General features: G+C 43.7%; 1 protein-coding gene across 2 annotated transcripts in view; it reads left to right on the top strand.

Moving 5' to 3' along the window:
- The window catches only part of LOC110534238 (beta,beta-carotene 9',10'-oxygenase), a 102807-nt gene that overhangs the window by 15597 nt on the left and 61850 nt on the right, over positions 1–25360 (top strand). For both annotated transcript variants that reach the window (XM_021618974.2, XM_021618973.2), the window contains exons 2-3: positions 10355–10571; positions 11858–12069. In XM_021618974.2, the coding sequence (XP_021474649.1) occupies positions 10355–10571; positions 11858–12069 (429 nt within the window). The remainder of the gene's footprint in view (positions 1–10354; positions 10572–11857; positions 12070–25360) is intronic.

Genomic DNA, 25360 nt, shown 5'->3' with positions numbered 1-25360 from the left:
TGATCTTGGCTTCATAATAAAGTTTCTTCTTCTTTTTGTTGAGTTTAGTCACATCATTTCTCAATTTGCAGTAAGTAAGCCAGTCAGATGTACAGCATGACTTATTAGCCACTCCTTTTGCCCCATCTCTTACAACCATACAGTTTATCAATTCCTCATCAATCCATGGAGCCTTAACAGTTGTATCAGTCAGTTTCTTAACAGTTGCATGTTTATCAATAATTGGAAGAAACAATTTCATAAATTCATCAAGTGCAGTGTCTGGATGCTCCTCATTAATCACATCACACCAACAAATATTTTTAACATCATCCACTTAAGAGTCACAGCAAAATCTTTGGTATGATCTCTTGTACACTATTTAGGCCCAGCTGTTGGAACTTTGGCTTTCCTAGATATAGCCACTATATTGTGATCACTACAACCAATGGGTACGGATACAGCGTTAGAACATTCTACAGCATTAGTAAAGAGGTGATCGATACATGTGGATGATTTTGTTCCTGTATTGTTTGTAAACACCCCGGTAGGTTGATTTAATAACCTGAACCAGATTACAGGCACTGGTTACAGTAAGAAGCTTCCTCTTGAGTGAACAACTTGATGAAAACCAGTCAATATTCAGTTCCCCAAGAAAGTAGACCTCTGTTTACATCCCATACACTATCAAGCATTTCACACATATTATTTAGATACTGACTGTTAGCACTTGGTGGCCTATAGCAACACCCCAAAAGAAAAGGACAAGTTAACCTGCAACCACAACACTTCAATAACACTTGACATAATATCTTCTCTAAGCATTACAGGGATATGGCTCTGAAAATATACAGCAACTCCTCCCCCATAAGCATTTCTGTCTCGTCTATACATGTTATATCATTGTATTGCTACTGATGTATCATCAAATGAATTATATAATTATCAATCTAGTCTCAGAAATGGCTAATATATGAATGCTATCTCATGTTACCAAATGATTGATTTCATGACCCTTATTTCTGTCACGTTCTGACCTTAGTTATTTTGTTATGTCTTTCTTTTAGTATGGTCAGGGCGTGAGTTGGGTGGATTGTCTGTGTTCGTTTTTCTATGTTGTGTTTTGTGTTTGGCCTGGTATGGTTCTCAATCAGAAGCAGGTGTCGTTAGTTGTCTCTGATTGAGAATCATACTTAGGTAGCCTTTTCCCACTTGTGTTTTGTGGGTGATTGTTTCCTGTTTTGTTGTTTGTGTCACCATTCAGGACTGTTTCGGTTTTCATTTCCTTTGTTATTTTTGTATTTTGTCATGTTCAGTGATTATTAAAGTATCATGGACACTTACCATGCTGCGCATTGGTCCGATCCTTGCTACTCCTCAGACGAAGAGGAGGAAATCCGTTACAATTTCTAAGGCTACATATAGTAATATGGGCTATTTTCAGCCCTTTCCTGGGTAGCTTATCAGAGATAGACATGATATTGAAAGAGCAGACAAAGCAAGAGAAAACGGGGTTGAGGCTACGAACCCAAAAGGCTTGGCTCTCTCATCCCTTCCAGGCTTTTGGGTGGGATGGTGGACAATGAGCCTGTCATAGACAATGAGGATGTATGGAATGTCCTCACGCACAGATCAGTTCTTCCCTGTTCTGGCGCACAGCTTCAGGATAGTCCTTGTTGAGGAAGATTCCTCTCAAGTTCTTGGCTCTTTGCAGAACAGCTACCTTGTTTTGAACCTCAGGAACTTGACCACTATCGGCCTGGGCCTTTCACCTGGGCCGGTGGTGGGTTTTCCAGTCCTGTGGGCGCGCTCCATCTCAATCTTCCCGTGGTCCATCTTCAATTTCTCAGAGATCATTTCCCTCACTTTGTCCTCAGACTCTATCCAGATCTCATGTGGAGATTCTGAAATTCCGTCCACAGCCATGTTGTTTCGCCTTGATTGTCCCTCGAGATTGTCTAATTTATCTGTCATTGTTATCATGGATTCACACACAGAACTGATGTCCTCTCTCAATGACTTACAGATTACTGTCATCTTGCCGTTCTCCTGTTTCAACTCGTCGAGCTCACCCTTGGAGAACTGTAAACAGTTATTCAGGTCCTGGACCTCTCTGGCCAGGTATTCCATTATTTTATTAGTAGAATCCATGAGAATTTGGACAAAACACTTGAAACTATTTTCTTGTTGTTGTAGCAACTGCTTATAGGTTTATTTTTGTTTGTTTAAAAGATCCTTCACGTGTGATAGAAAGACACCACTGGCACTGTCCTCAACGGTACTCCCAGCGGCTTTGGTCTTTGTCATGGTAGCTAGCAAAGTATCTTAGGATGTTACTCCTCGCAGTTCCAGACAGGGCAGATCATGGGGAAAAATTAAAAACAACAAACAGCAGGGATCTAGACAGCCACAAACCTGGGACAATCCGCGGTCCCAGCCACATTGGCTAACCATATTGCAGGCAGCGTTCTAGAACACCTCGCTAGCTTGATGTCCAGCTAGCTAGCAGCTAGGCTAGCTGCGACGCCAAAAAGCTCCTCAGACCCGTCCTTGGTCGGCAGGATAACTGGAAAGATACATGCAGTCCCAGCAACTGATGCCAACTGTGTTACGTGATCCAACATAAGAAGCTAGGTAGCTACAAAAAACTTTACCATATTCTTTTAAACAACTAACTTTCCAAATAAAGAAACCCAAGCTCTTCCTTATTCTCCGTACAACAGGAAGTGACTAAATTAATTATAGCAGCAGTGTAGCTGTGAGAGGGATTCTTAAATTCAGCTGTCAAAGCTGGGTCCGATGATAAAACATGCCAGTGTTTCTTGACAGCATCTCCCACTTTTGTGAGTTCAAAGTATATGTGGCGGTGAACATTACAGAGTGTTCTTTAGCTCTAATGGGTCATTTTAGTAGAAGTTCAGCTCATGTTTTCCCAATGCCAAATGAAGAGCTTCATCCACACATTGTGGAAAGTAGCCTATTTTTAGAATCCTATTGCACATCTCTGCTGCTTTTTCTATATTGACCTCTGTGGAGTGTCATATATGGCGCAGTCTGAAAAACTGGCTTCTTGAAGTCCTCTTTTTAATGCTTCAAGGTGGAAGCTGTCCCCCTGTAATTTAGTATTTCTGTGTGTTTCCTTTCTATACAGTGTTGTAAACAGAGTTTCATTTGATTTCTCATTTCACATATCGAGGTAATGAACACTTTTAGAGTCACATTCAATAGTGAATTTGAGATTGGGGTCAATGTCATTGAGTAATGCCCTAAAGTCTGACAGCTCTTCTCCCGTTCCTCCCCATATGCACATTTTTTTGTCAATATATCGATACCACTTCAGGATTTTATTCAAAAATAGATTTTTGTTTTCATTGTTAACAAAACTATAATGTCTTAGCTCTTATTACTTATTTATATAATAAGAAAGATTCCGAATACAAGGAAGTGAACTGGAGCTTCACATTTACTAAAACGAGTTAGTACCAGAATAACATAGATCAACACTGCTCAATTCTTAAAGGGGGCATCAGTAATTGACAGAACATAACAAAAATGTTGTTCAAAAATACCCACATAAAGATTAACATAGCTCGGAGCGAATGTGGAGCCCATCGATGTTCCATTCATTTGGAGGTAGTATTCATCATCAAACCTGAAATAGTTATACGACAAAACATATTCAGCCAGCTCTAAAATCAAGTTTGTTGGTGTGTATTCGTTGGTATCTCTGTCTCTCAAATAGTGAGCTAGGGCTGTGATAAGAGAATTATGTTCTCCAGGTACATAACCCAATTTAATTATATTACTCTAAGTCTGAAACCCAGAGTTTGTAGGAAACTGGTTGAAATGAATCAGGCGGAGACCCAGCTACAATGGTCAAATGTTTATTCACGGGAACGTTCTAAAGTCAAGAATACAAAACAATTCATTTTATACTGACTTCTCACTCCCACACATTCACACAAACATACATACACACAAACATACGCACACACATGTCCTGCTACGCACACACTGTCTGTCTCACTACCCAGCCAACAGAGATGGTGACCTTGTCCTTGAGACGGAATGCTGGTATATAGACTCTTGACATCTAATGTGACCAAAATGCAGTCTTATGTTAATATCGTTATTAGTGAGATTTTGTTTATGAGGTATATAGAGTATTTTACATATGATGGAAATTCTTGCACATGAGATTTAATAAAATAGTCTACGAAGGTTGACAATGGCTCTAGCATTGAGCCTATTCCAGCAACCACTGGTCTACCCCATCACACCACTCTTATTAATCGTTACTCGAATAAAACAATGGGCCTTTATATACTCCCAGTAATTCTAAGCATGTCATTTCTGTGGGTGAATTCTGCAACAATTACTGTATTGTGATGTAGATTTGTTTTTGGCATTGCTTGATCTATTTTAAATGTAAAAATATCTTGTCTATGAAATTTAATTGGTGACTATGGAAACAAATAGAAATGAAATGAACAATGTTTTCAATATTCAACTTTAACCTCTGCAATACTTTTTACAGTACACTCTTTTGCGATCTACAACCTACAGTTGAAGTCGGAAGTTTACATACACTTAGGTTGGACTCAAAACTAGTTTTCCAACCACTCCAAAAATGTTAATGTTAATAACAAACTATAGTTTTGGCAAGTTGGTTAGGACATCTACTTTGTGCATGACACAAGTAATTTTTCCAACAAATGTTTACAGACAGATTATTACATTTATAATTCACTTTATCAAAATTCCAGTGGGTCAGAAGTTTACAAACACTAAGTTGACTGTGCCTTTAAATAATTGTAGACCTCCACAAGTCTGGTTCATCCTTAGGAGCAATTACCAAACACCTGAAGGGGCCACGTTCATCTGTACAAACAATAGTACGCAAGTATAAACACCTTGGGACCACGCAGCCATCATAACGCTCAGGAAAAAGACGTGTTCTGTCTTCTACAGTTGAACGTACTGGTGCGAAAAGTGCAAATCAATCCCATAAAAACAGCAAAGGAACTTGAAGATGCTGGAGGAAACAGGTACAAAAGTATCTATAAAGCGAGTCCTATATCGACATAACCTGAAAGGCCGCTCAGCAAGGAAGAAACCACTGCTCCAAAATGTAATAAAAAGCCAGACGACTGTTTGCAACTGCACATGGGGACAAAGATCGTACTATTTGGAGACATGTCCTCTGGTCTGATGAAACAAAAATAGAACTGTTTGGCCATAATGACCATTGTTATGTTTGGAGGAAAAAGGGGGGGGGGGGGGGCTTGCAAGCCGAAGAAGCAACTCCACAAGCAGTATCATGTTGTGGGGCTGCTTTGCTGCAGGAGGGACTGGTACACTTCACAAAATAGATTGTGTGGATATATCGAAGCAACATGTCAAGACGTCAGTCAGGAAGTTAAATCTTGGTCGCAAATTGGTCTTCCAAATGGACAATGACCCTAAGCATACTTTGTGGCAAAATGGCTTAAAGACAACAAAGTCAAGATATCGGAGTGGCCATCACAAAGCCCTGACCTCAATCCCATAGAAAATGTGAAAAAAACTGAAAACGCGTGTGAGAGCAAGGAGGCCTGCCAACCTGATTCAGTTACACCAGCTCTGTCAGGAGGAATGGGCCAAAATTCACCCAACTTATTGTGGGAAGCTTGTGGAAGGATACCCGAAACGTTTGACTCAAGTTAAACAAATTAAAGCTAATGCTACCAAATACTAATTGAGTATACAGTATGTAAACTTCTGATCCACTGGGAATGTGATGAAAGAACTAAAACCTGAAATAAATCATTCTTTACTATTTTTCTGACATTTCACATTCTTAAAATAAAGTGGGGATCCTAACTGACCTAAGACAGGGATTTTTTACTAGGATTCAATGTCTGGAATTGTGAAAAACTGAGATTAAATGTATTTTGGCTAAGGTGTATGTAAACTTCCTACTTGAACTGTATATACTGACGTGAGCCTACATCTATGTTCCCTCTAAGCTGTTCGGTGTGCGGGCACGCAGTAGTCAGAGACTGCCACACAGCTCCCTGGGACTGCCATGCTGTACACAGAAGAAATATCAGCAAACTAAGAAGCACGAGATTGAACTTCACTCAACATTCTAGAGCTTTCCCTTTTAGTTAACACTATTAACGTTTCCCTTTACTATGGCAATTGTGATTGAATCAACACATTTTTAGTCACTTTTAATGCAACATACTGAAACAAAACAGCTATGGAAGAGATTTTGCTGTAGGCAGTAGAATTCTATTGCGCATGAATCAGCCCATACTCTACAGACCAGTGCGGCATAACCAGTTAGAGCTGCAGTATTTAATTTGATATTTTAATTAACCTTTATTTAACCTTTCTGATCTCCCCATCCCGGATCCGGGATCGTGAATACAGACTCAAGCTCATTACCATAACGCAACGTTAACTATTCATGAAAATCGCAAATGAAATGAAATAAATATGCTAGCTCTCAAGCTTAGCCTTTTGTTAACAACACTGTCATCTCAGATTTTCAAAATATGCTTCTCAACCATTGCAAAACAAGCATTTGTGTAACAGTATTGATGGCTAACGTAGCATTTAGCATTAGCATTCAGCTGGCAACATTTACACAAAAAAACAGAAAAGCATTCAAATAAAATCATTTACCTTTGAAGAACTTCAGATGTTTTCAATGAGGAGACTCTCAGATAGCAAATGTTCAGTTTTTCCTGAAAGATTATTTGTTTAGGACAAATCGCTCCGTTTTCTGCGTCACGTTTAGCTATGAAAAAACCCCTGTATCCAGGATTGTGTAAATCTATCAGCAAGCTCATTAGCATAACACAACGTTAACTATTTATGAAAATCGCAAATGAAATGAAATAAATATGCCATCTCTCAAGCTTAGCCTTTTGTAAACAACACTGTCATCTCAGATTTTCAAAATATGCTTCTCAACCATAGGAAAACAATCATTTGTGTAAAAGTAGCTAGCTAGCGTTAGCATTTCGCGTTAGCATTTAGCGTTAGCATTAGCGTTAGCATCCAGCACGCAACATTAACAAAAACATAAAAGCCTTCAAATAAAATCATTTACCTTTGAAGAACTTCTGATGTTTTCAATGAGGATACTCTCAGTTAGATAGCAGATGCTCAGTTTTTCCAAAAAGATTCCTTGTGTATTAGAAATAGCTCCGTTTTATACATCACATTTGGCTACCAAAAAAAATCCCAAAATTCAGTCCTCAAAACGCGAACTTTTTTCCAAATTAACTCCATAATATCGACTGAAAACATGGCAAACGTTGTTTAGAATCAATCATCAAGGTGTTTTTCACATATCTCTTCATTGATACATCGTTCTTGGACACATGCTTTCTCCCCTGAATCAAATGGTAAAGTAGAAGCAGCTGGCAATTGCGCACCGAATTCGACGCAGGACACCAGGCGGACACTTGGAAAATGTAGTCTCTTATGGTCAATCTTCCAATGATATGCCTACAAATACGTCACAATGCTGCTAAGACCTTGGGCGAACGACAGAAAGTGTAGGCTCATTCGTTGCGCAATCACAGCCATATAAGGAGAGAATGGAAAACAGAGCTTCAGAAATTCTGCTAATTCCTGGGTGATGCATCATCTTGGTTTCGCCTGTAGAATGAGTTCTGGGGCACTTACAGACAAAATCTTTGCAGATTCTGAAACTTCAGAGTGTTTTCTTTCCAAAACTGTCAAGAATATGCATAGTCGAGCATCTTTTCGTGACAAAATATCGCGCTTAAAACGGGAACGTTTTTTATCCAAAAATGAAATAGCGCCCCTAGAGCTCTAACAGGTTACTAGGCAAGTCAGTAAAGAACAAATTCTTATTTACAATGATGTCCTACCCAGGCCAAACCCGAACGACGCTCATGGTCGGTTGTGATACAGCCTGGAATCAAATCAGGGTCTGTAGCGACACCTCTAGCACTGAGATGAAGTGCCTTCGATCGCTGCGCCACTCAGGAGCCCTATATGCAAATAGAACATTTCTATTTATGGATCTGTGCCATTTACTCTGAACAGGACTGTGTTTACAGCTGTGATCGTGAGTAGATGCACTTGTTTTGAGATCAAAGGTGGGGCAACAGTACCAGGCAGCAGGCAGGTTCAGGCAGAGGTCGATAATCCAGAGGGGGGGGCAAAGGTACAGGTCGGCATGGTCAGGGACAGGCAGAGTGGTCAGGTAGGCGGGCTCGAAGTTAGGACAGGCAAGGGTCGAAACCAGGAGGGCGAGAAAAGAGAGACTGGAAAAAGGATCTGAGACACAAAATGCTGGTTGACTTGAACAAACAAGACGAACTGGCAACAGACAAACGGAGAACACAGGTATAAACACACAATTGATAATGGGGAAGATAGCCGACACCTGGAGGGGGGTGGAGACAATCACAAAGACAGGTGAAATAGATCAGGATGTGACAACCTCCTTGTTTGAAGGACAAGTGGATGAACAGGTTAATGGTCAAGCCATGCATGTTTTTTCCCCCAAAGTCTAATGGAATGTAGGCCTACATTTAACTCCACACATTGGCTGCTACTGTAGGCTGAATAGCTATTTCCATGTTATTAAAATGTTATGCATATGCATTTTGTCCATCGTTTTCGATGGTATACCACTCTGTTAGGTCTACATTATGATCAAATAGCCATAGTAGCTTACTTGGCCACTGTTAAAACTAACTTATCTCTTCCTCTTCCTCTCTACTGCCACCACAGCCTACATAACAAACACAGGTACCGGAGGCGGGACAGACAGTTTCCCTGTGATCGTTAACTTTGTGACTGACAGGTGCCTGTCCTGTCAATAGATCACTAGGAGATGCATTTTGTTCATTCTAGCAGGGATGGGCAACACCAGTCCTCGGGGGCCTGAGTGGTGTCACACTTTTTTCTCATCCCTAGCAAACACAGCTGATTAAACTAATTGCATTCTAAACTGAAGATCATGATTAGTTGATTATTGGATTCTGGTGTGTTAGCTGGGGCTGACACCAACCGGGCCCCTAAGGACTGGAGTTGCCAATCCCAGTTCGAGTGGGAGAAGGCCCGGCTAACTTTTTTTCTGACTTAGCAGCCTTAGTAGCCTAATTAATTTGGAAAATTGGAAAAAAATAGGCTATCCGGCTGAAAATGAGTGTGTTAACTGCTGTATAGCAGACAGAAAGCGCTAGTGGAAAACACTCGTTAACACAAATATTAGCGTCTTAGTTCTTATTGTGGGACTCTAAAAACAAGTGTGAAGTTAGCAGCATTAAGCATTCAGCCTATTATAATCATTGAACATGCATATTGGACTGATCAGTCTAAACTAAATATTGTGCTCCCATGAAATGGGGTATCAGCCTACCCAGTGACACCAACAGAACACAACTATGTAGAGTTTACACATATTAGCATCTTAGGTCTTATTAGAGAACTTTAGCTGTGGGAAATCAGCTCACTATACAGCCTATTGCACATGGATATTTGACTGTACAGCCTAAGCTAGAGATTGTGCACCCATGAAATGGGGTGTCAGCCAACTCAGTAATGCCCATAGAACACAACTGTGAAGAGTTTTCTCTAATATTAGCTTCATAGCACTTATTGTGGGACTTTGAAACTGTTCTGAAATGAGTCACATTCAGCTCATAAGTCTGTCTACAGTCTACTCAGTGACATCCACATATTGCAATTCTGAAGAGTTTACACAAATATTAGCATTGTAGCTCATAATAGGGAACTTTAACTATGGGAAATCACCTCACTATAGACCTATTGCGTGTATTGACATTCATATTGCAATGTAGAACCTTACCTATGTATCTTGGGTCCATGAAATGGAGTATCAGCCTACTGTTCATGCAGGAACCAATGGGGTGCTTGGGGGGATTCAGGCAGGTACCAATGTGAGGCTCGAGGGAGGGGGGGGGGGGTATTCAAGAGGAACAAATAAGAGATCAATCTCAGTCATTTAAGTTTTTTGCAAGGCAAACATAAGGCCCCAAAAGGATTTGTGAAAGTATTTTGTGGTGGTGATTTTTCTGGTGGTAAGACTATGCATCTGCTTGGTGTATAAACAGTTCACTGTCAATGAGGCCTTGTGTGGAGAACTAAGATGTATTTACTGAGCTTAATCAGAGCAAAAATCTCTTGCCAAGTCTAAACAGTCTTCATAATTTAATTTTATAATCTAGCAATAAAGCACGAGGCAATGTGGTATATGGCCAATATACCACAGCTAAGGGCTGTTCTTATGCATGACGGTTTGGTTTGTGTGTCGTGGGACTCACAGCATCCTAGAGGTTCAAGAGACACACAAATAAAAGTATCTATCATTTTTTTGCAGATGCGACCATCACACCGTCTAGTGATGCCAAGCCAAAGGAGCTCAATAAGTGTAACCAGCTAGAGCTGAAGGGTCTGGAGTCTATCGCCCCTCTGGTGCGGTCCGTGGAGGAGACCCCAGAGCCCATCGCCACAGAGGTGTGTGGGACCATCCCAACCTGGATCCGAGGCAGCCTCCTCCGCAATGGCCCAGGGAAGTTTGAGTTCGGAAACCAACAGTGAGTCACACCTTTAGCCACATTTTTTGGAACAACTTGCAGCCTTTAGACCAGTAGAATAAAACAAAAAATAAGTATAAGTAGGCTACACATTGGCATAACAAGGATGGGTTTCAGAGACATACATCAACACATATCCTTTTTAGCAGTTCACCACCAAACTATTTTACATTTAACAAAAAAAATATGAGGACGTTAGGCTGTTTCCAGACCTGTTTGTGCTGTCTTGCCAACTCCTGTAGTGCTATGGACAACAACCATAGGAGTTGGCAAGACAATACAAACAGATCTAGAACCACGCTATACGGATGGATGCATGATAAATCCACTTCCACTTTATTCATGACTAATCTAATCTGTCTTCCCTGTCCTATTCTATCCACTAACCTTGAACCTATCCCTAACCTTTAACCCATAAGAGTCTAAGCCATGTCTAGGGGGGCGGCTACTAAGCTATATTGAATTGTTTTATGACGGTCGTACCAGGATCATTTAGCTATTTGATTTTGAATTTTAAGATCCCTTGAAGACCCCCTGTTATTAGCCTACATGAATAACACATTGAATAACACATTCACTACATGGAACAACAGATTGTTCCCCCTAAAAATCTAAAGGAAGATTGTTCTGAAGTGTCTGCACTATATCTGAGAGATGTTTTTTTATTTTTTATTTACCGAAACCCTTTTTTTTTCACTAAACAGACTCCATATATCCTTCCATAAATTTTGGGGATAGGTAATTGGGGACCTTCAGACAAGTCTTGAAGCCTGTGTGCATTCTAAAGCAAAACAACCGACATGTTCGTGAGCGTCTCACCATATATTCGTTTGTAGTCCAAACAGTTCGGACACTATAGACAGACGTTGGTAGATCAGCTGTACCGATTTCAGACTTGTCCCACATCAGACGAAGTGTAGATCAAAACAGAGAACACCATAATGTTCATAAGAGTCTCATCTTTCCATATAGGTGTCATATTAGTTTGTAGGCTAAACAATTCGGATGCTACAAACGATTTTGTGAGAACCCAGTTTGGTCTGACAAACACTGATCTAGAGATGTCACCTCTCTATTTTATTTAACTTTTATTTAACTAAGCAGACGTGGTGGATTGAGACGCATCCAATGCAAAAAAACAGATGTCTCTAGCTTAAATTGACAGACTTTCATGGGGATATTTTTATTATGCTAATTAGATTTACTCAGGGGCGCAGACATCAATCTTAGGGGGTTTTAACACTTTCCCTTGCCCTTACCTATCCCCACTGTCCTTTATTCTTCAGCTACAACCACTGGTTTGATGGGATGGCCATGCTGCACCAGTTTAAGATTGAGGATGGCAAGGTGACCTATAGGAGTCGCTTCCTGCAGAGTGATGCTTACAAGAAGAACAGCGAGAGGAACCGCATCATGGTGTCAGAGTTTGGCACAGTGGCCATGCCCGACCCCTGCAAGAACTTCTTCCTGCGTTTCCTCTCTCGCTTCGAGATGATAGGTGAGTCACAGTCACAGAGAGTGGAGAGGGGGTGGATATAAACCAGTCAGCTATACACATTTTATTTTGAGCAACACTTTACACTTGCAATTACACCTAGTAACTTTAATTAATACGGTAACAGCATTGTCATTATACATTTCATCATAGTTTTGCAGTTGCATAGTAGTTGACCGGTTGCTGATTTCCTCAAAAATTCTTGCTTTTAGACAGAGACATAACTTACTCAGTGTGTTGTTGTACCATTCAGTGTCTATGTCTTCACTCCTAAAGTAAATGTAGGCTATGCATGCATTGCAGCTTAGGGTTATGTCAGGGTCAATGTACAATAACAAGTACAGGATGCACATACTATGTCTAAAATGAGTTAACTCCACACCAGACTTCAGAAACTAGGCCATGTGGATCATGCAGATATTACGGATACTGTCTAGCCTTCCCTCTGAAGCAGATACTTTTATTTAGTCAAATAGACAGTTGGCAACTCATCCCTTACAGGATTAATGGACACATTGTTAAACAAACATTACAATGATTCTTACAATTATTAATCTAGTTTTCTGCGCAGTACGCACCGCATATTAAGAAATTAAAATATCAATAAATAATAGTAGATAAGGTTATCCAAGCAATAACAATTACCCCCAAGCAGCAAAAATAAATAAACACTGATGAATAATTACAAATAAATGAAACGGAAGAAGGCATTTAAACCCAGTTGGGCCTAAAGAGAGGTTTGAAGTGGGAAAGATAGGCCTACCTACATGAAAACAATCTATACATACGTGCTCTTTTATGTCTGGAGTTAAAAATGACATGACAGATAGAACACAGTGTATATCTACTGAACCTGATCAAATCAGGTTTCCTTTATATTAAGAATATAAATGTCTCTCCATTTTATTTGACCTGCACTTGTATGCCGATGATACTGTTGTATATGCCTTCGCCCCCATGGTTGACCAGGCTCTATCTGAACTACAGAAATTCTTCCTTCATTGTATTGAAGAATAACATTATTGACCAGGCCTCTTCGCGCTCTTCGAGGTCTAAAAGACCCGAAGGAAGCCCCCGAGGACGAACGCGAGGTCGACCGCGAGGACGACCGCGAGGACGAAAACGATGAAGCCTCCGAGGACGAATGCGAGGTCGACCGCGAGGACGACCGCGAGGACGAACGCGATGAAGCCTCCGAGGACGAACGCGAGGACCAATGCGATGAAGCCTCCGACGCGAGGATGAACGCGAGGAAGAGACTGCCTCGGCTCGAGCCCAAAGGGAAACGACACTGCTGCTGTCGAAAAACGGCAAAATCAAATGGTTGCGAATGCAAATGCGATCTGCCACGCCGGGCCGGATGAGACTCCGGGCCCCACGGCCTACGCCGTGTCGCGCGCCCGCGACATCGCGTCCACCTTCCACCTGTTTGTCACACCGGAGATAGAAAGGATAATTGTGGGCATGACGAATCTGCACGTGGCGAGAAAATCAGGCGACGACGGCTGGCGAGCCATGGTAGCCTCCGACCTGTGCGCCTACGTAGGGCTGCTGATCCTAGCGGGCGTCTACAGGTCCCGAGGCGAAGCCGCGGCCAGCCTGTGGGACGCGGAGAGCGGAAGGACCGTGTTCCGAGCCACCATGCCACTCAAGGTCTTTCACAGGTACTCGAGGCTGCTGCAATTCGAAGACCGCCGGTCGAGACCCGCGAGGTTCACCACGGACAAACTCACAGCCATACGAGAGGTCTGGGACCTGTGGCAGGAGCGGCTGCCGGCCCTCTACAACCCGGGGCCCGAGGTGACGGTGGACGTGTGTGTGTATGTGTGTGTGTGTGTGTGTGTGCGTGTGTGCGTGTGTGCGTGTGTGTGCGTGCGTGCGGAGAGAGCTAGTATATGTATAACGTAGCACTCATTGGCCCCAACGAGCCGATTATGACACCAATCTCTTCTCCCCTTGCCAAAGGCCGCTGTCCTTTCCGTCAGTACATCCCCAGCAAGCCGGCGAAATACGGCATCAAGTCGTGGGTGGTCTGCGACGCAATGTCCAGCTACAATTGGAAAATGCAAGGTGCAAGGCGTCCGGCGGATGCCCCGAGAAGAACCAGGGGATGTGCGTCGTCCTCAATCTGACAACGGGACTGAGCGGTCGCAACGTCACGTGTGACAATTTCTTTACCTCCTACGAACTGGGACAGCGGCTCCTCGAGAGGTACCTCACCGTGGTGGGCACCGTGAGAAAGAACAAGGCCGAGCTCCCGCCGGCGCTGCTCGAGTCAAAGGGCAGACAGGTCCTGTCCTCCAGGTTTGCCTTCACGCCCACTGCCACTCTAGTGTCCTACCTGGCAAAGAAAAACAAGAACATTCGCCAGCACAGCCCAGTGCGGAGCCTCCGGCTATGATCGGTGATCTGGTTCGTCAGGCGATGATCTGCGGCCCGGTTCCTCCAGTGAAGGTTCATGTACCAGGGCCACCAGGGGGGTGGGGGGGTACTCCAGACCTGAACCCAATAGAAAATCTTTGGAGGGAGCTGAAAGTCTGTATTGCCCAGCGACAGCCCCGAAACCTGAAGGATCTGGAGAAGGTCTGTATGGAGGAGTGGGCCAAAATCCCTGCTGCAGTGTGTGCAAACATGGTCAAGAACTACAGGAAACATATGATCTCTTTAATTGCAAACAAAGGTTTCTGTACCAAATATTAAGTTCTGCTTTTCTGATGTATCAAATACTTATGTTATGCAATAAAATGCTAATTAATTACTTAAAGATCATACAATGTGATTTTCTGGATTTGCAAAATCGGCAGTGTATCAAATACTTGCTCTCCCCACTGTATAAGTTTTCCTTTTTCGTTTGGATTTTGTGGGTAGTTTTTTTCTGTTTAGTGTCTGCACCTGACAGGACTGTTTCGGTTTTCCCTGTTTGAGTGTTTTGAGTAATACATTTATCGTAAACACTTACCACACTGCGCTTTGGTCCACTCATTCTGACATGAGCCGTGACAGATGTCTTCACTATCATTCTACAATGTAGATAATAGTAAAATTAAAGAAAAACCCTTGAATGAGTAGGTGTGTCCAAACTTTTGACGTGTACTGTATATATATAGAAACAGACAGACAGAGACAGACAGACAGACAGACAGACAGACAGACAGACAGACAGACAGACAGATAAATATATATACACATAAACTCAGCAAAAAAAGAAACGTTCCTTTTTCAGGACCCTGTCTTTAAAGGAGAATTAGTTTTTAAAAAAAAACTTCACATATCTTCATTGTAAATGGTTTAAACACTGTTTCCCATGCTTGTTCAATGAAGCATAAACAATTAATGAACATGCACCTGTGGAACGGTCTTTAAGACACTAACAGCTTACATACAGTAGGCAATTAAGGTCACAGTTATGAAAAATACTGACTCTGAAAAACGGCAAAAGAAAGATGACCAGGGTCCCTGCTCACCACGTGTAACAACACCTGCACACGATCGGTACATCCGAACATCACACCTGCGGGACAGGTACAGGTTGGCAACAACAAATGCCCGAGTTACATCAGGAACGCACAATCCCTCCATCAGTGCTCAGACTGTCCACAATAGGCTGAGAGTGCCTGGACTGAGGGCTTGTAAGCCTGTAGTAACGCAGGTCCTCACCAGACATCACCGGCAATAACGTCGCCTATGGGCACAAACCCACCGTCGCTGGAACAGACAGGACTGGCAAAACGTGCTCTTCACTGACAAGTCGTGGTTTTGTCTCACGAGGGGTGATGGTCAGATTCGGGTTTATTGTCGAAGGAATGAGCATTACACCAAGGCCTGTACTCTGGAACATGGTCTGGGGTGGTGAGTCACAGCCTCATCGGACTGAGCTCATTGTCATTGCAGGCAATCTCAACGCTGTGCATTATAGGGAAGACATCCTCCTCCCTCATGTGGTACCCTTTCAGTGGGCTAATCCTGACATAACCCTCCAGCATGACAATGCCACCAGGCACATTGCTCATTTTGTGCATGATTTCTCGCAAGACAGGAATGTCAGTCTTCTGCCATTGCCAGCGAAGAGCCCGGATTTCAATCCCATTGAGCATGTCTGGGACCTGTAGGATCGGAGGGTGAGGGCTAGGGCCATTCCCCCCAGAAATGTCCGGGAACTTGCAGGTGCCTTGGTGGGGTAACATCTCAAAGCAAGAACTGGCAAATCTGGTGTAGTCCATGAGTAGGAGATGCACTGAGGTACTTAATGCAGCTGGTGGCCACACGAGATACTGACTGTTCCTTTTGATTTTGACCTCCCCTTTGTTCAGGGACACATTATTCCATTTCAGTTGGCCACATGTCTGTGGAACTTGTTCAGTTTATGTCTCAGTTGTTGAATCTTGATATGTTCATACAAATATTTACACATGTCACGTTTGCCGAAAATAAATGCAGTTGACAGTGAGAAGACGTTTCTTTATTTACAGTTGAAGTCGGAAGTTTACATACACTTAGGTTGGAGTTAATAAAATTTGTTTTTCAACCACTCCACACATTCCTTATTAACAAACTATAGTTTTGGCAAGTCAGTTAGGACATCTACTTTGTGTATGACACAAGTAATTTTTCCAACAATTGTTTACAGACAGATCATTTAACTTATATTTAACACTGTATCATAACTCCAGTCCCTCAGAAGTTTACATACACTAAGTTGACTGTGCCTTTAAACAGCTTGAAAAATTCCAGAAAATAATGTCATGGCTTTAGAAGCTTCTGATAGGCTTATTGACATCATTTGAGTCAATTAAAGGTGTACCTGTGGATGTATTTCAAGGCCTAACTTCAAACTCAGTGCCTCTGCTTGACATCATGGGAAAATCAAAAGAAATCAGCCAAGACTTCAGAAAAAAAGTTGTAGACCTCTACAAGTCATTCTTGGGAGCAATTTCCAAACACCTGAAGGTACCACATTTATCTGTACAAACAACAGTACGCAAGTATAAACACCATTGGACAGCGTCATATCGCTCAGGAAGGAGACACTTTCTGTCTGCTAGAGATGAACGTACTGTGGTGCGAAAAATGCAAATCAATCCCAGAACAACAGCAAAGGACCTTGTGAAGAGGAGGAAACATGTACAGAAGTATCTATATGCACAGTAAAACGAGTCCTATATTGACCTAACCTGAAAGACCTTCAGCAAGGAAGAAGCCACTGCTCCAAAACCACCATAAAAAAGCCAGACTACGGTTTGAAACTGCACATGGGGACAAAGATCGTACTTTTTGCAGAAATGTCCTCTGGTCTGATGAAACAAAAATAGAACTGCTTGGACATCATGACCATCGTTATGTTTGGAGGAAAAAAGGGGATGTCAGATATATGTGTATAGGTGGCAGGGAAGTCAGGCGCAGGAGAGTCAAACTGAGTGTAAAATGGAGTCTTTTAATAAATGTCCAAAGTAACATACTCCATTCCATAACACTAAATGGAAAAAATGAATATAAACAAATATGGGTACGAAGACCCGTCGCGCACCTATACAAACAACACTACACTGACAATAAACAATCTCTGACAAAGACATGAGGGGAAACAGAGGGTTAAATACACAACAGGTAATGAATGGGATTGAAAACAGGTGTGTGGGAAGACAAGACAAAATCAATGGAAAATGAAAATGGATCAATGATGGCTAGAAGACCGGTGAGGTCGAACGCCGAGCACAGCCCGAACAAGGAGAGGCAAGTCGTGACGCGCGGCTCCAGCTGCGTCGACACCGGCCTCGGGGACGACACGGAGGGCGAGGTGCAGGGCGATCCGGATGGAGACGGTGGAATTCTGATAACATGGAAGGATCTAACACGTCCTCCACCGGAACCCAGCATCTCTCCTCCGGCCCGTAACCCTCCCAGTCCACGAGGTACTGAAGGCCCCTCGCCCGACGTCTCGAATCCAAAATGGATCGAACAGAGTACGCCGGGTCCCCCTCGATGTCTAGAGGAGGCGGAGGAACATCACGCACTTCAGCCTCCTGGAGCGGGCCAGCCACCACCAGCCTGAGGAGAGACACATGGAACGAGGGGTTAATACGGTAATTAGTGGGCAGTTGTAACCTATAACATACCTCGTTCACTCTCCTCAGGACTTTAAACGGCCCCACAAACCGCGGACCCAGCTTCTGGCAGAGCAGGCGGAGGGGCAGGTTTCGGGTCGAGAGCCAGACACTGTCCCCTGGTGCGAACACTGGGGCCTCACTGCGGCGACGGTCTGCGCCAATTTTCTTGCGCCTTATGGCACGCTGAAGGTGGACGTGGGCTGCCTCCCAGGTTTCCTCAGCGTGCCGAAACCAATTGTCCACCGCAGGAGCCTCGGTCTGGCTCTGATGCCAAGGAGCCAGAACCGGCTGATACTCCTTTTCAATGTGTATTAGGGTAAGGTTAGTGGAGTGACGTAGCGAGTTCTGAGCCATCTCTGCCCAGGGCACGAACTTCGCCCACTCCCCCGGCCGATCCTGGCAATAAGACCGCAGAAACATACCCACATCCTGGTTAACTCTCTCCACCTGCCCATTACTCTCGGGGTGAAAACCTGAGGTAAGACTAACCGAGATCCCCAGACGCTTCATGAACGCCTTCCAGACCCTTGATGTGAACTGGGGACCCCGATCAGACACTATATCCTCAGGCACCCCATAGTGCCGGAAAACGTGTGTAAACAGGGCCTCTGCAGTTTGTAAGGCCGTAGGGAGACCGGGCAAAGGGAGGAGACGACAGGACTTCGAAAACCGATCCACAACGACCAGGATCGTGGTGTAACCCTGTGAAGGTGGAAGATCCGTCAAAAAATCCACCGACAGGTGCGACCACGGTCGTTGAGGAACGGGTAGAAGTTGTAGCTTACCTCTGGGCAGGTGTCTAGGAGCCTTGCACTGGGCGCACACCGAGCAGGAAGAAACATAAATCCTCACGTCCTTAGCTAAAGTGGGCCACCAGTACCTCCCATCAAGGCAGCGCATTGTCCGACCTATCCCAGGATGACCAGAGGAGGGTGACGTGTGAGCCCAATAGATCAATCGGTCGCGGACAGCAGTCGGAACGTACAGACGACCAGCTGGACACTCAGGGGGAGAGGGCTCTGCACGTGACGCCCGCTCAATGTCCGCGTCCAGCTCCCACACTACAGGCGCCACCAGACACGAAGCTGGGAGTATGGGAGTGGGATCCATGGATCGCTCCTCTGTGTCATACAGCCGAGACAATGCGTCTGCCTTAACGTTCTGGGAGCCTGGTCTGTAAGAAAGAGTAAACCCAAAACGAGTGAAAAACATGGCCCACCTTGCCTGGCGAGGATTCAGTCTCTTCGCCTGCCGGATGTACTCCAGATTGCGGTGATCAGTCCAGATGAGAAAAGGGTGTTTAGCCCCCTCAAGCCAATGCCTCCACACCTTCAAGGCTTCTACGACAGCTAACAGCTCTCGGCTTCCCACATCATAGTTTCGCTCCGCCGGGCTGAGCTTCTTCGAAAAGAAGGCACAGGGGCGAAGCTTCAGTGGCGTACCCGAACGCTGAGAAAGCACTGCTCCTATCCCAGCTTCGGATGCGTCCACCTCCACTATGAATGGCAAAGAGGGATCCGGATGAGCCAACACAGGCACCGAGGTAAACAGAGTCTTCAGGTGCCCAAAAGCCCTGTTCGCCTCAGCCGACCACCGGGCCCCCCTTTAGCAGTGAGGTAATGGGAGCGGCCACCTGACCAAAACCCCGGATAAACTTCCGGTAGTAATTGGCAAACCCCAAAAAACGCTGCACCTCCTTTACCGTGGTTGGAGTCGGCCAATTACGCACGGCTGTAATGCGGTCGCTCTCCATCTCCACTCCTGAAGTGGAAATCCGATGCCCTAGGAAGGAGATGGATTGTTGGAAGAACAAGCATTTCTCAGCCTTGACATATAGATCATGCTCCAACAGGCGACCAAGCACCCTGCGCACCAGGGACACATGCTCGGCACGTGTAGCGGAGTATATCAGAATATTATCGATATACACCACTACACCCTGCCCGTGCAGGTCCCTGAAGATCTCATCTACAAATGATTGGAAAACTGATGGAGCATTCATCAAATGGCATGACAAGGTACTCATAATGACCTGAGGTGGTGCTAAATGCTGTCTTCCACTCATCACCCTTCCTAATACGCACCAGATTGTACGCACTCCTGAGATCCAATTTTGTGAAAAAACGTAGCCCGTGCATTAACTCAATAACCGTATTGATCAGAAGTAGCGGGTAACTATATTTCACTGTGATTTTATTTAGACCTCGATAATCAATGCACGGGCGTAAACCGCCATCCTTTTTTTTCACAAAAAAGAAACTCGAAGAGACGGGTGAAATGGATGGCTGAATGAACCCCTGATGCAGGGATTCAGAGACATAGTCTCCATAGCCTCCGTCTCCGCTTTTGACAGGGGATACACGTGACTCTTGGGATATGCAGCGTCTACCAGGAGATCTATCGCACAATCCCCCCGTCAATGGGGTGGTAATTGAGTCGCCTTCTTTTTACAGAAGGCGAGAGCGAAATCGGCATATTCGGGGGGAATGCGCACGGTGGAGACCTGGTCAGGACTTTCCACCGTAGTAGCACCAACGGAAACCCCTAAACACCTACCTGAGCACTCTCACGACCACCCCGTGAGAGCCCTCTGTGGCCAAGAAACAGTGGGGTTATGGCAAGCTAACCAGGTTAGGCCTAGCACCACAGAATACGCAGGAGAATCAATAAGGAAAATACTAATCTTCTCCTTGTGACCCTCCTGCGTTATCATACACAAAGGTGCGGTTACCTCCCTGATAAACCCTGACCCTAATGGTCGACTATCTAAGGCATGAATAGGGAAAGGCATATCCACAGAAACAATAGGGATCCCTAAACTATGAGCTAAACTTTTATTAATGAAATTCCCAGCCGCACCTGAATCTACTAGCGCCTAATAATGGGAATATGCAGGGAAAAATCAGGAAAAGAGACAGAGACAAACATTAGTGCAACAGAGGGCTCTGGATGAGAATGGTGCCTACTCACCTGGGGTGATGCCAGAATGCCCTGCCTGCCTTCTCTATTCCCAGAGGAACCAACCCGGCACCGACCAGCAGTGTGCCCTCTGCGACCATGAATGGTGCTCGAGCGGGAACACCCTCCGGTCTCCCTGCTTACCATCCCTCCCAATTCCATAGGTTCGGGAGAGAGGGTGCGGGAGGATGGAACAACCAGACCCCGATCTAGACGTCCACGAGTAGCCAGCATGTTGTCCAGCCTGATGGACATGTCCACCAGCTGGTCGAAGGTGAGGGTGGTGTCTCTACAGGCCAGCTCCCGACGGACGTCCTCGGGTAGACTACAACGGTAATGGTTGATCAGGGCCCTGTCGCTCCATCCAGCGCCGGCAGCTAAGGTCCTAAACTCCAAAGCAAACTCCTGTGCACTCCTCGTCTCCTGCCTCAGATGATAGAGGAGCTCACCAGGTGCTTTGCCTTCGGGTTGATGGTCGAATACTATCCGGAATTGGCGGGTGAACTCCTCATAATGGTCCAACGCCGCATCCTCCCTTCTACACACAGCGCTGGCCCATTCCAGGGCTTTCCCGGTGAGGCATGAGACGAGGGCGTAACTCTTCTCACGGTGAGATGGTACTGGGGAGACCGTGGCCAGATACAAGTTCAGCTTAAGGAGGAAACCCTGGCAGCCGGCAGTATCTCCGTTGTATCCCGTGGGTAGGGATAAATGGATCTTTGGTTCCGGAGGGGAAAAAACGTTCAAGGGAGATTCCGGTTGTGGTGGTGGTGGCGCTGGAGAAACTCCCTGTCTCTCCCAGCGATCAAAATTCTGGACAATGCGATACATAACGGAGCTTAAACAGTCAATCTCCTCTGCTTGTTCCCGAACGCGTTCCTCCACCTCCATGAGCGTAGTGTCCTCTCCTGCTGACTTCATATATAAGGGTCAGAGATTTTGTCAGATATACAGTGCCTTGCGAAAGTATTCGGCCCCCTTGAACTTTGCGACCTTTTGCCACATTTCAGGCTTCAAACATAAAGATATAAAACTGTATTTTTTTGTGAAGAATCAACAACAAGTGGGACACAATCATGAAGTGGAACGACATTTATTGGATATTTCAAACTGTTTTAACAAATCAAAAACTGAAAAATTGGACGTGCAAAATTATTCAGCCCCCTTAAGTTAATACTTTGTAGCACCACCTTTTGCTGCGATTACAGCTGTAAGTCGCTTGGGGTATGTCTCTATCAGTTTTGCACATCGAGAGACTGAAATTCTTTCCCATTCCTCCTTGCAAAACAGCTCGAGCTCAGTGAGGTTGGATGGAGAGCATTTGTGAACAGCAGTTTTCAGTTCTTTCCACAGATTCTCGATTGACTTCAGGTCTGGACTTTGACTTGGCCATTCTAACACCTGGATATGTTTATTTTTGAACCATTCCATTGTAGATTTTGCTTTATGTTTTGGATCATTGTCTTGTTGGAAGACAAATCTCCGTCCCAGTCTCAGGTCTTTTGCAGACTCCATCAGGTTTTCTTCCAGAATGGTCCTGTATTTGGCTCCATCCATCTTCCCATCAATTTTAACCATCTTCCCTGTCCCTGCTGAAGAAAAGCAGGCCCAAACCATGATGCTGCCACCACCATGTTTGACAGTGGGGATGGTGTGTTCAGCATGTGTTGCTTTTACACCAAACATAACGTTTTGCATTGTTGCCAAAAAGTTCAATTTTGGTTTCATCTGACCAGAGCACCTTCTTCCACATGTTTGGTGTGTCTCCCAGGTGGCTTGTGGCAAACTTTAAACAACACTTTTTATGGATATCTTTAAGAAATGGCTTTCTTCTTGCCACTCTTCCATAAAGGCCAGATTTGTGCAATATACGACTGATTGTTGTCCTATGGACAGAGTCTCCCACCTCAGCTGTAGATCTCTGCAGTTCATCCAGAGTGATCATGGGCCTCTTGGCTGCATCTCTGATCAGTCTTCTCCTTGTATGAGCTGAAAGTTTAGAGGGACGGCCAGGTCTTGGTAGATTTGCAGTGGTCTGATACTCCTTCCATTTCAATATTATCGCTTGCACAGTGCTCCTTGGGATGTTTAAAGCTTGGGAAATCTTTTTGTATCCAAATCCGACTTTAAACTTCTTCACAACAGTATCTCGGACCTGCCTGGTGTGTTCCTTGTTCTTCATGATGCTCTCTGCGCTTTTAACGGACCTCTGAGACTATCACAGTGCAGGTGCATTTATACGGAGACTTGATTACACACAGGTGGATTGTATTTATCATCATTAGTCATTTAGGTCAACATTGGATCATTCAGAGATCCTCACTGAACTTCTGGAGAGAGTTTGCTGCACTGAAAGTAAAGGGGCTGAATAATTTTGCACGCCCAATTTTTCAGTTTTTGATTTGTTAAAAAAGTTTGAAATATCCAATAAATGTAGTTCCACTTCATGATTGTGTCCCACTTGTTGTTGATTCTTCACAAAAAATACAGTTTTATATCTTTATGTTTGAAGCCTGAAATGTGGCAAAAGGTCGCAAAGTTCAAGGGGGCCGAATACTTTCGCAAGGCACTGTATGTGTATAGGTGGCAGGGAAGTCAGGCGCAGGAGAGTCAAACTGAGTCTTTTAACCTCTAGCACTTAGCCATCCCGGATCCGGGATCGTGAATACAGCCTCAAGCTCATTACCATAACGCAACGTTAACTATTCATGAAACTGCTGTTCACAAATGCTCTCCATCCAACCTCACTGAGCTCGAGCTGTTTTGCAAGGAGGAATGTGAAAAAATTTCAGTCTCTCGATGTGCAAAACTGATAGAGACATACCCCAAGCGGCTTACAGCTGTAATCGCAGCAAAAGGTGGCGCTACAAAGTATTAACTTAAGGGGGCTGAATAATTTTGCACGCCCAATTTTTCAGTTTTTGATTTGTTAAAAAAGTTTGAAATATCCAATAAATGTCGTTCCACTTCATGATTGTGTCCCACTTGTTGTTGATTCTTCACAAAAAAATACAGTTTTATATCTTCATGTTTGAAGCCTGAAATGTGGCAAAAGGTCGCAAAGTTCAAGGGGGCCGAATACTTTCGCAAGGCACTGTACATACATACATTCATATATATACATACATATCTTTAAAAAAAATCCTTTATTATTTTCCACCCTCCCCTAATTGGACTAAACTAATGACCAACCACACTTAGGCTTCTACTTCCATCTTATACATACCATATATATTTTACAGACACAATCCATTTTACAATAGTTATATTTTGTTTGTTTTTAGTCTTGTCCTTCCTCTATCCTCAACCTCTCTAATCTATTTCCAATGCCCATCTAGTTTGACATATATTTGCTATATATTTAAAACTGGGTTGTTTCACAAAATTTCTGAACCTATATACATTTTACGGACACAGTATATTATACATGAGTAATCTTGTCGTTATTAGTACCACCCTTCAGCTCCATTCAACCCCTCCCATCTATCTCTTAACACCGTCCATTTTGGATTTCTATTTGCCATGTATTTTAAATGTGCTGTGATGTTTCACAAAAGATCTGAACCTTTCTATTCTCATAGTTTCTACAGATTGTAATTAAAGATAAACATTTTTGCTAAAATTGTTATTATTGATCGGTTGACTATGACTTTTCAAATCAACCAGTAGTGCTACAGTATCTGCAGAGTTATCTCCAAGCAAATGTTGCAATTCTTCAGCCATTCCTGGAACTGTGACCAAAAACAAGCCACATCAAATCAAATGTTTTTGGTCACATACACATGGTTAGTAGACGTTAATGCGAGTGTAGCAACATGCTTGTGCTTCTAGTTCCGACCATGCAGTAATATCTAACAAGTAATCTAACAATTTCACAACAACTACCTTATACACACAAGTGTAAAGGAGTGAATAAGAATATGTACATATAAATATATGGATGATATATGGATGAGCGATGGCCGAACGGCATAGGCAAGATGCAGTAGATGGTATAGAGTACAGTATATACATATGAGATGAGTAAATGTAGGGTATGTAAACATTATATAAAGTGGCATTGCTTAAAGTGACTACATTTAATACATTTATTACATCCACATTTTTATTATTAAAGTGGATAGATATTTGAGTCAGTATGTTGGCAGCAGCCACTCAATGTTAGTAATGGCTGTTTAACAGTCTGATGGCCTTGAGATAGAAGCTGTTTTTCAGTCTCTCAGTCCCAGCTT

This window comes from Oncorhynchus mykiss, chromosome 10 (assembly GCF_013265735.2).
Source record: "Oncorhynchus mykiss isolate Arlee chromosome 10, USDA_OmykA_1.1, whole genome shotgun sequence".
Lineage (NCBI taxonomy): Eukaryota > Metazoa > Chordata > Actinopteri > Salmoniformes > Salmonidae > Oncorhynchus > Oncorhynchus mykiss.
The sequence above is the reverse complement of the archived record's forward strand: the minus strand, read 5'-3'. Positions and strand labels throughout refer to the sequence as shown.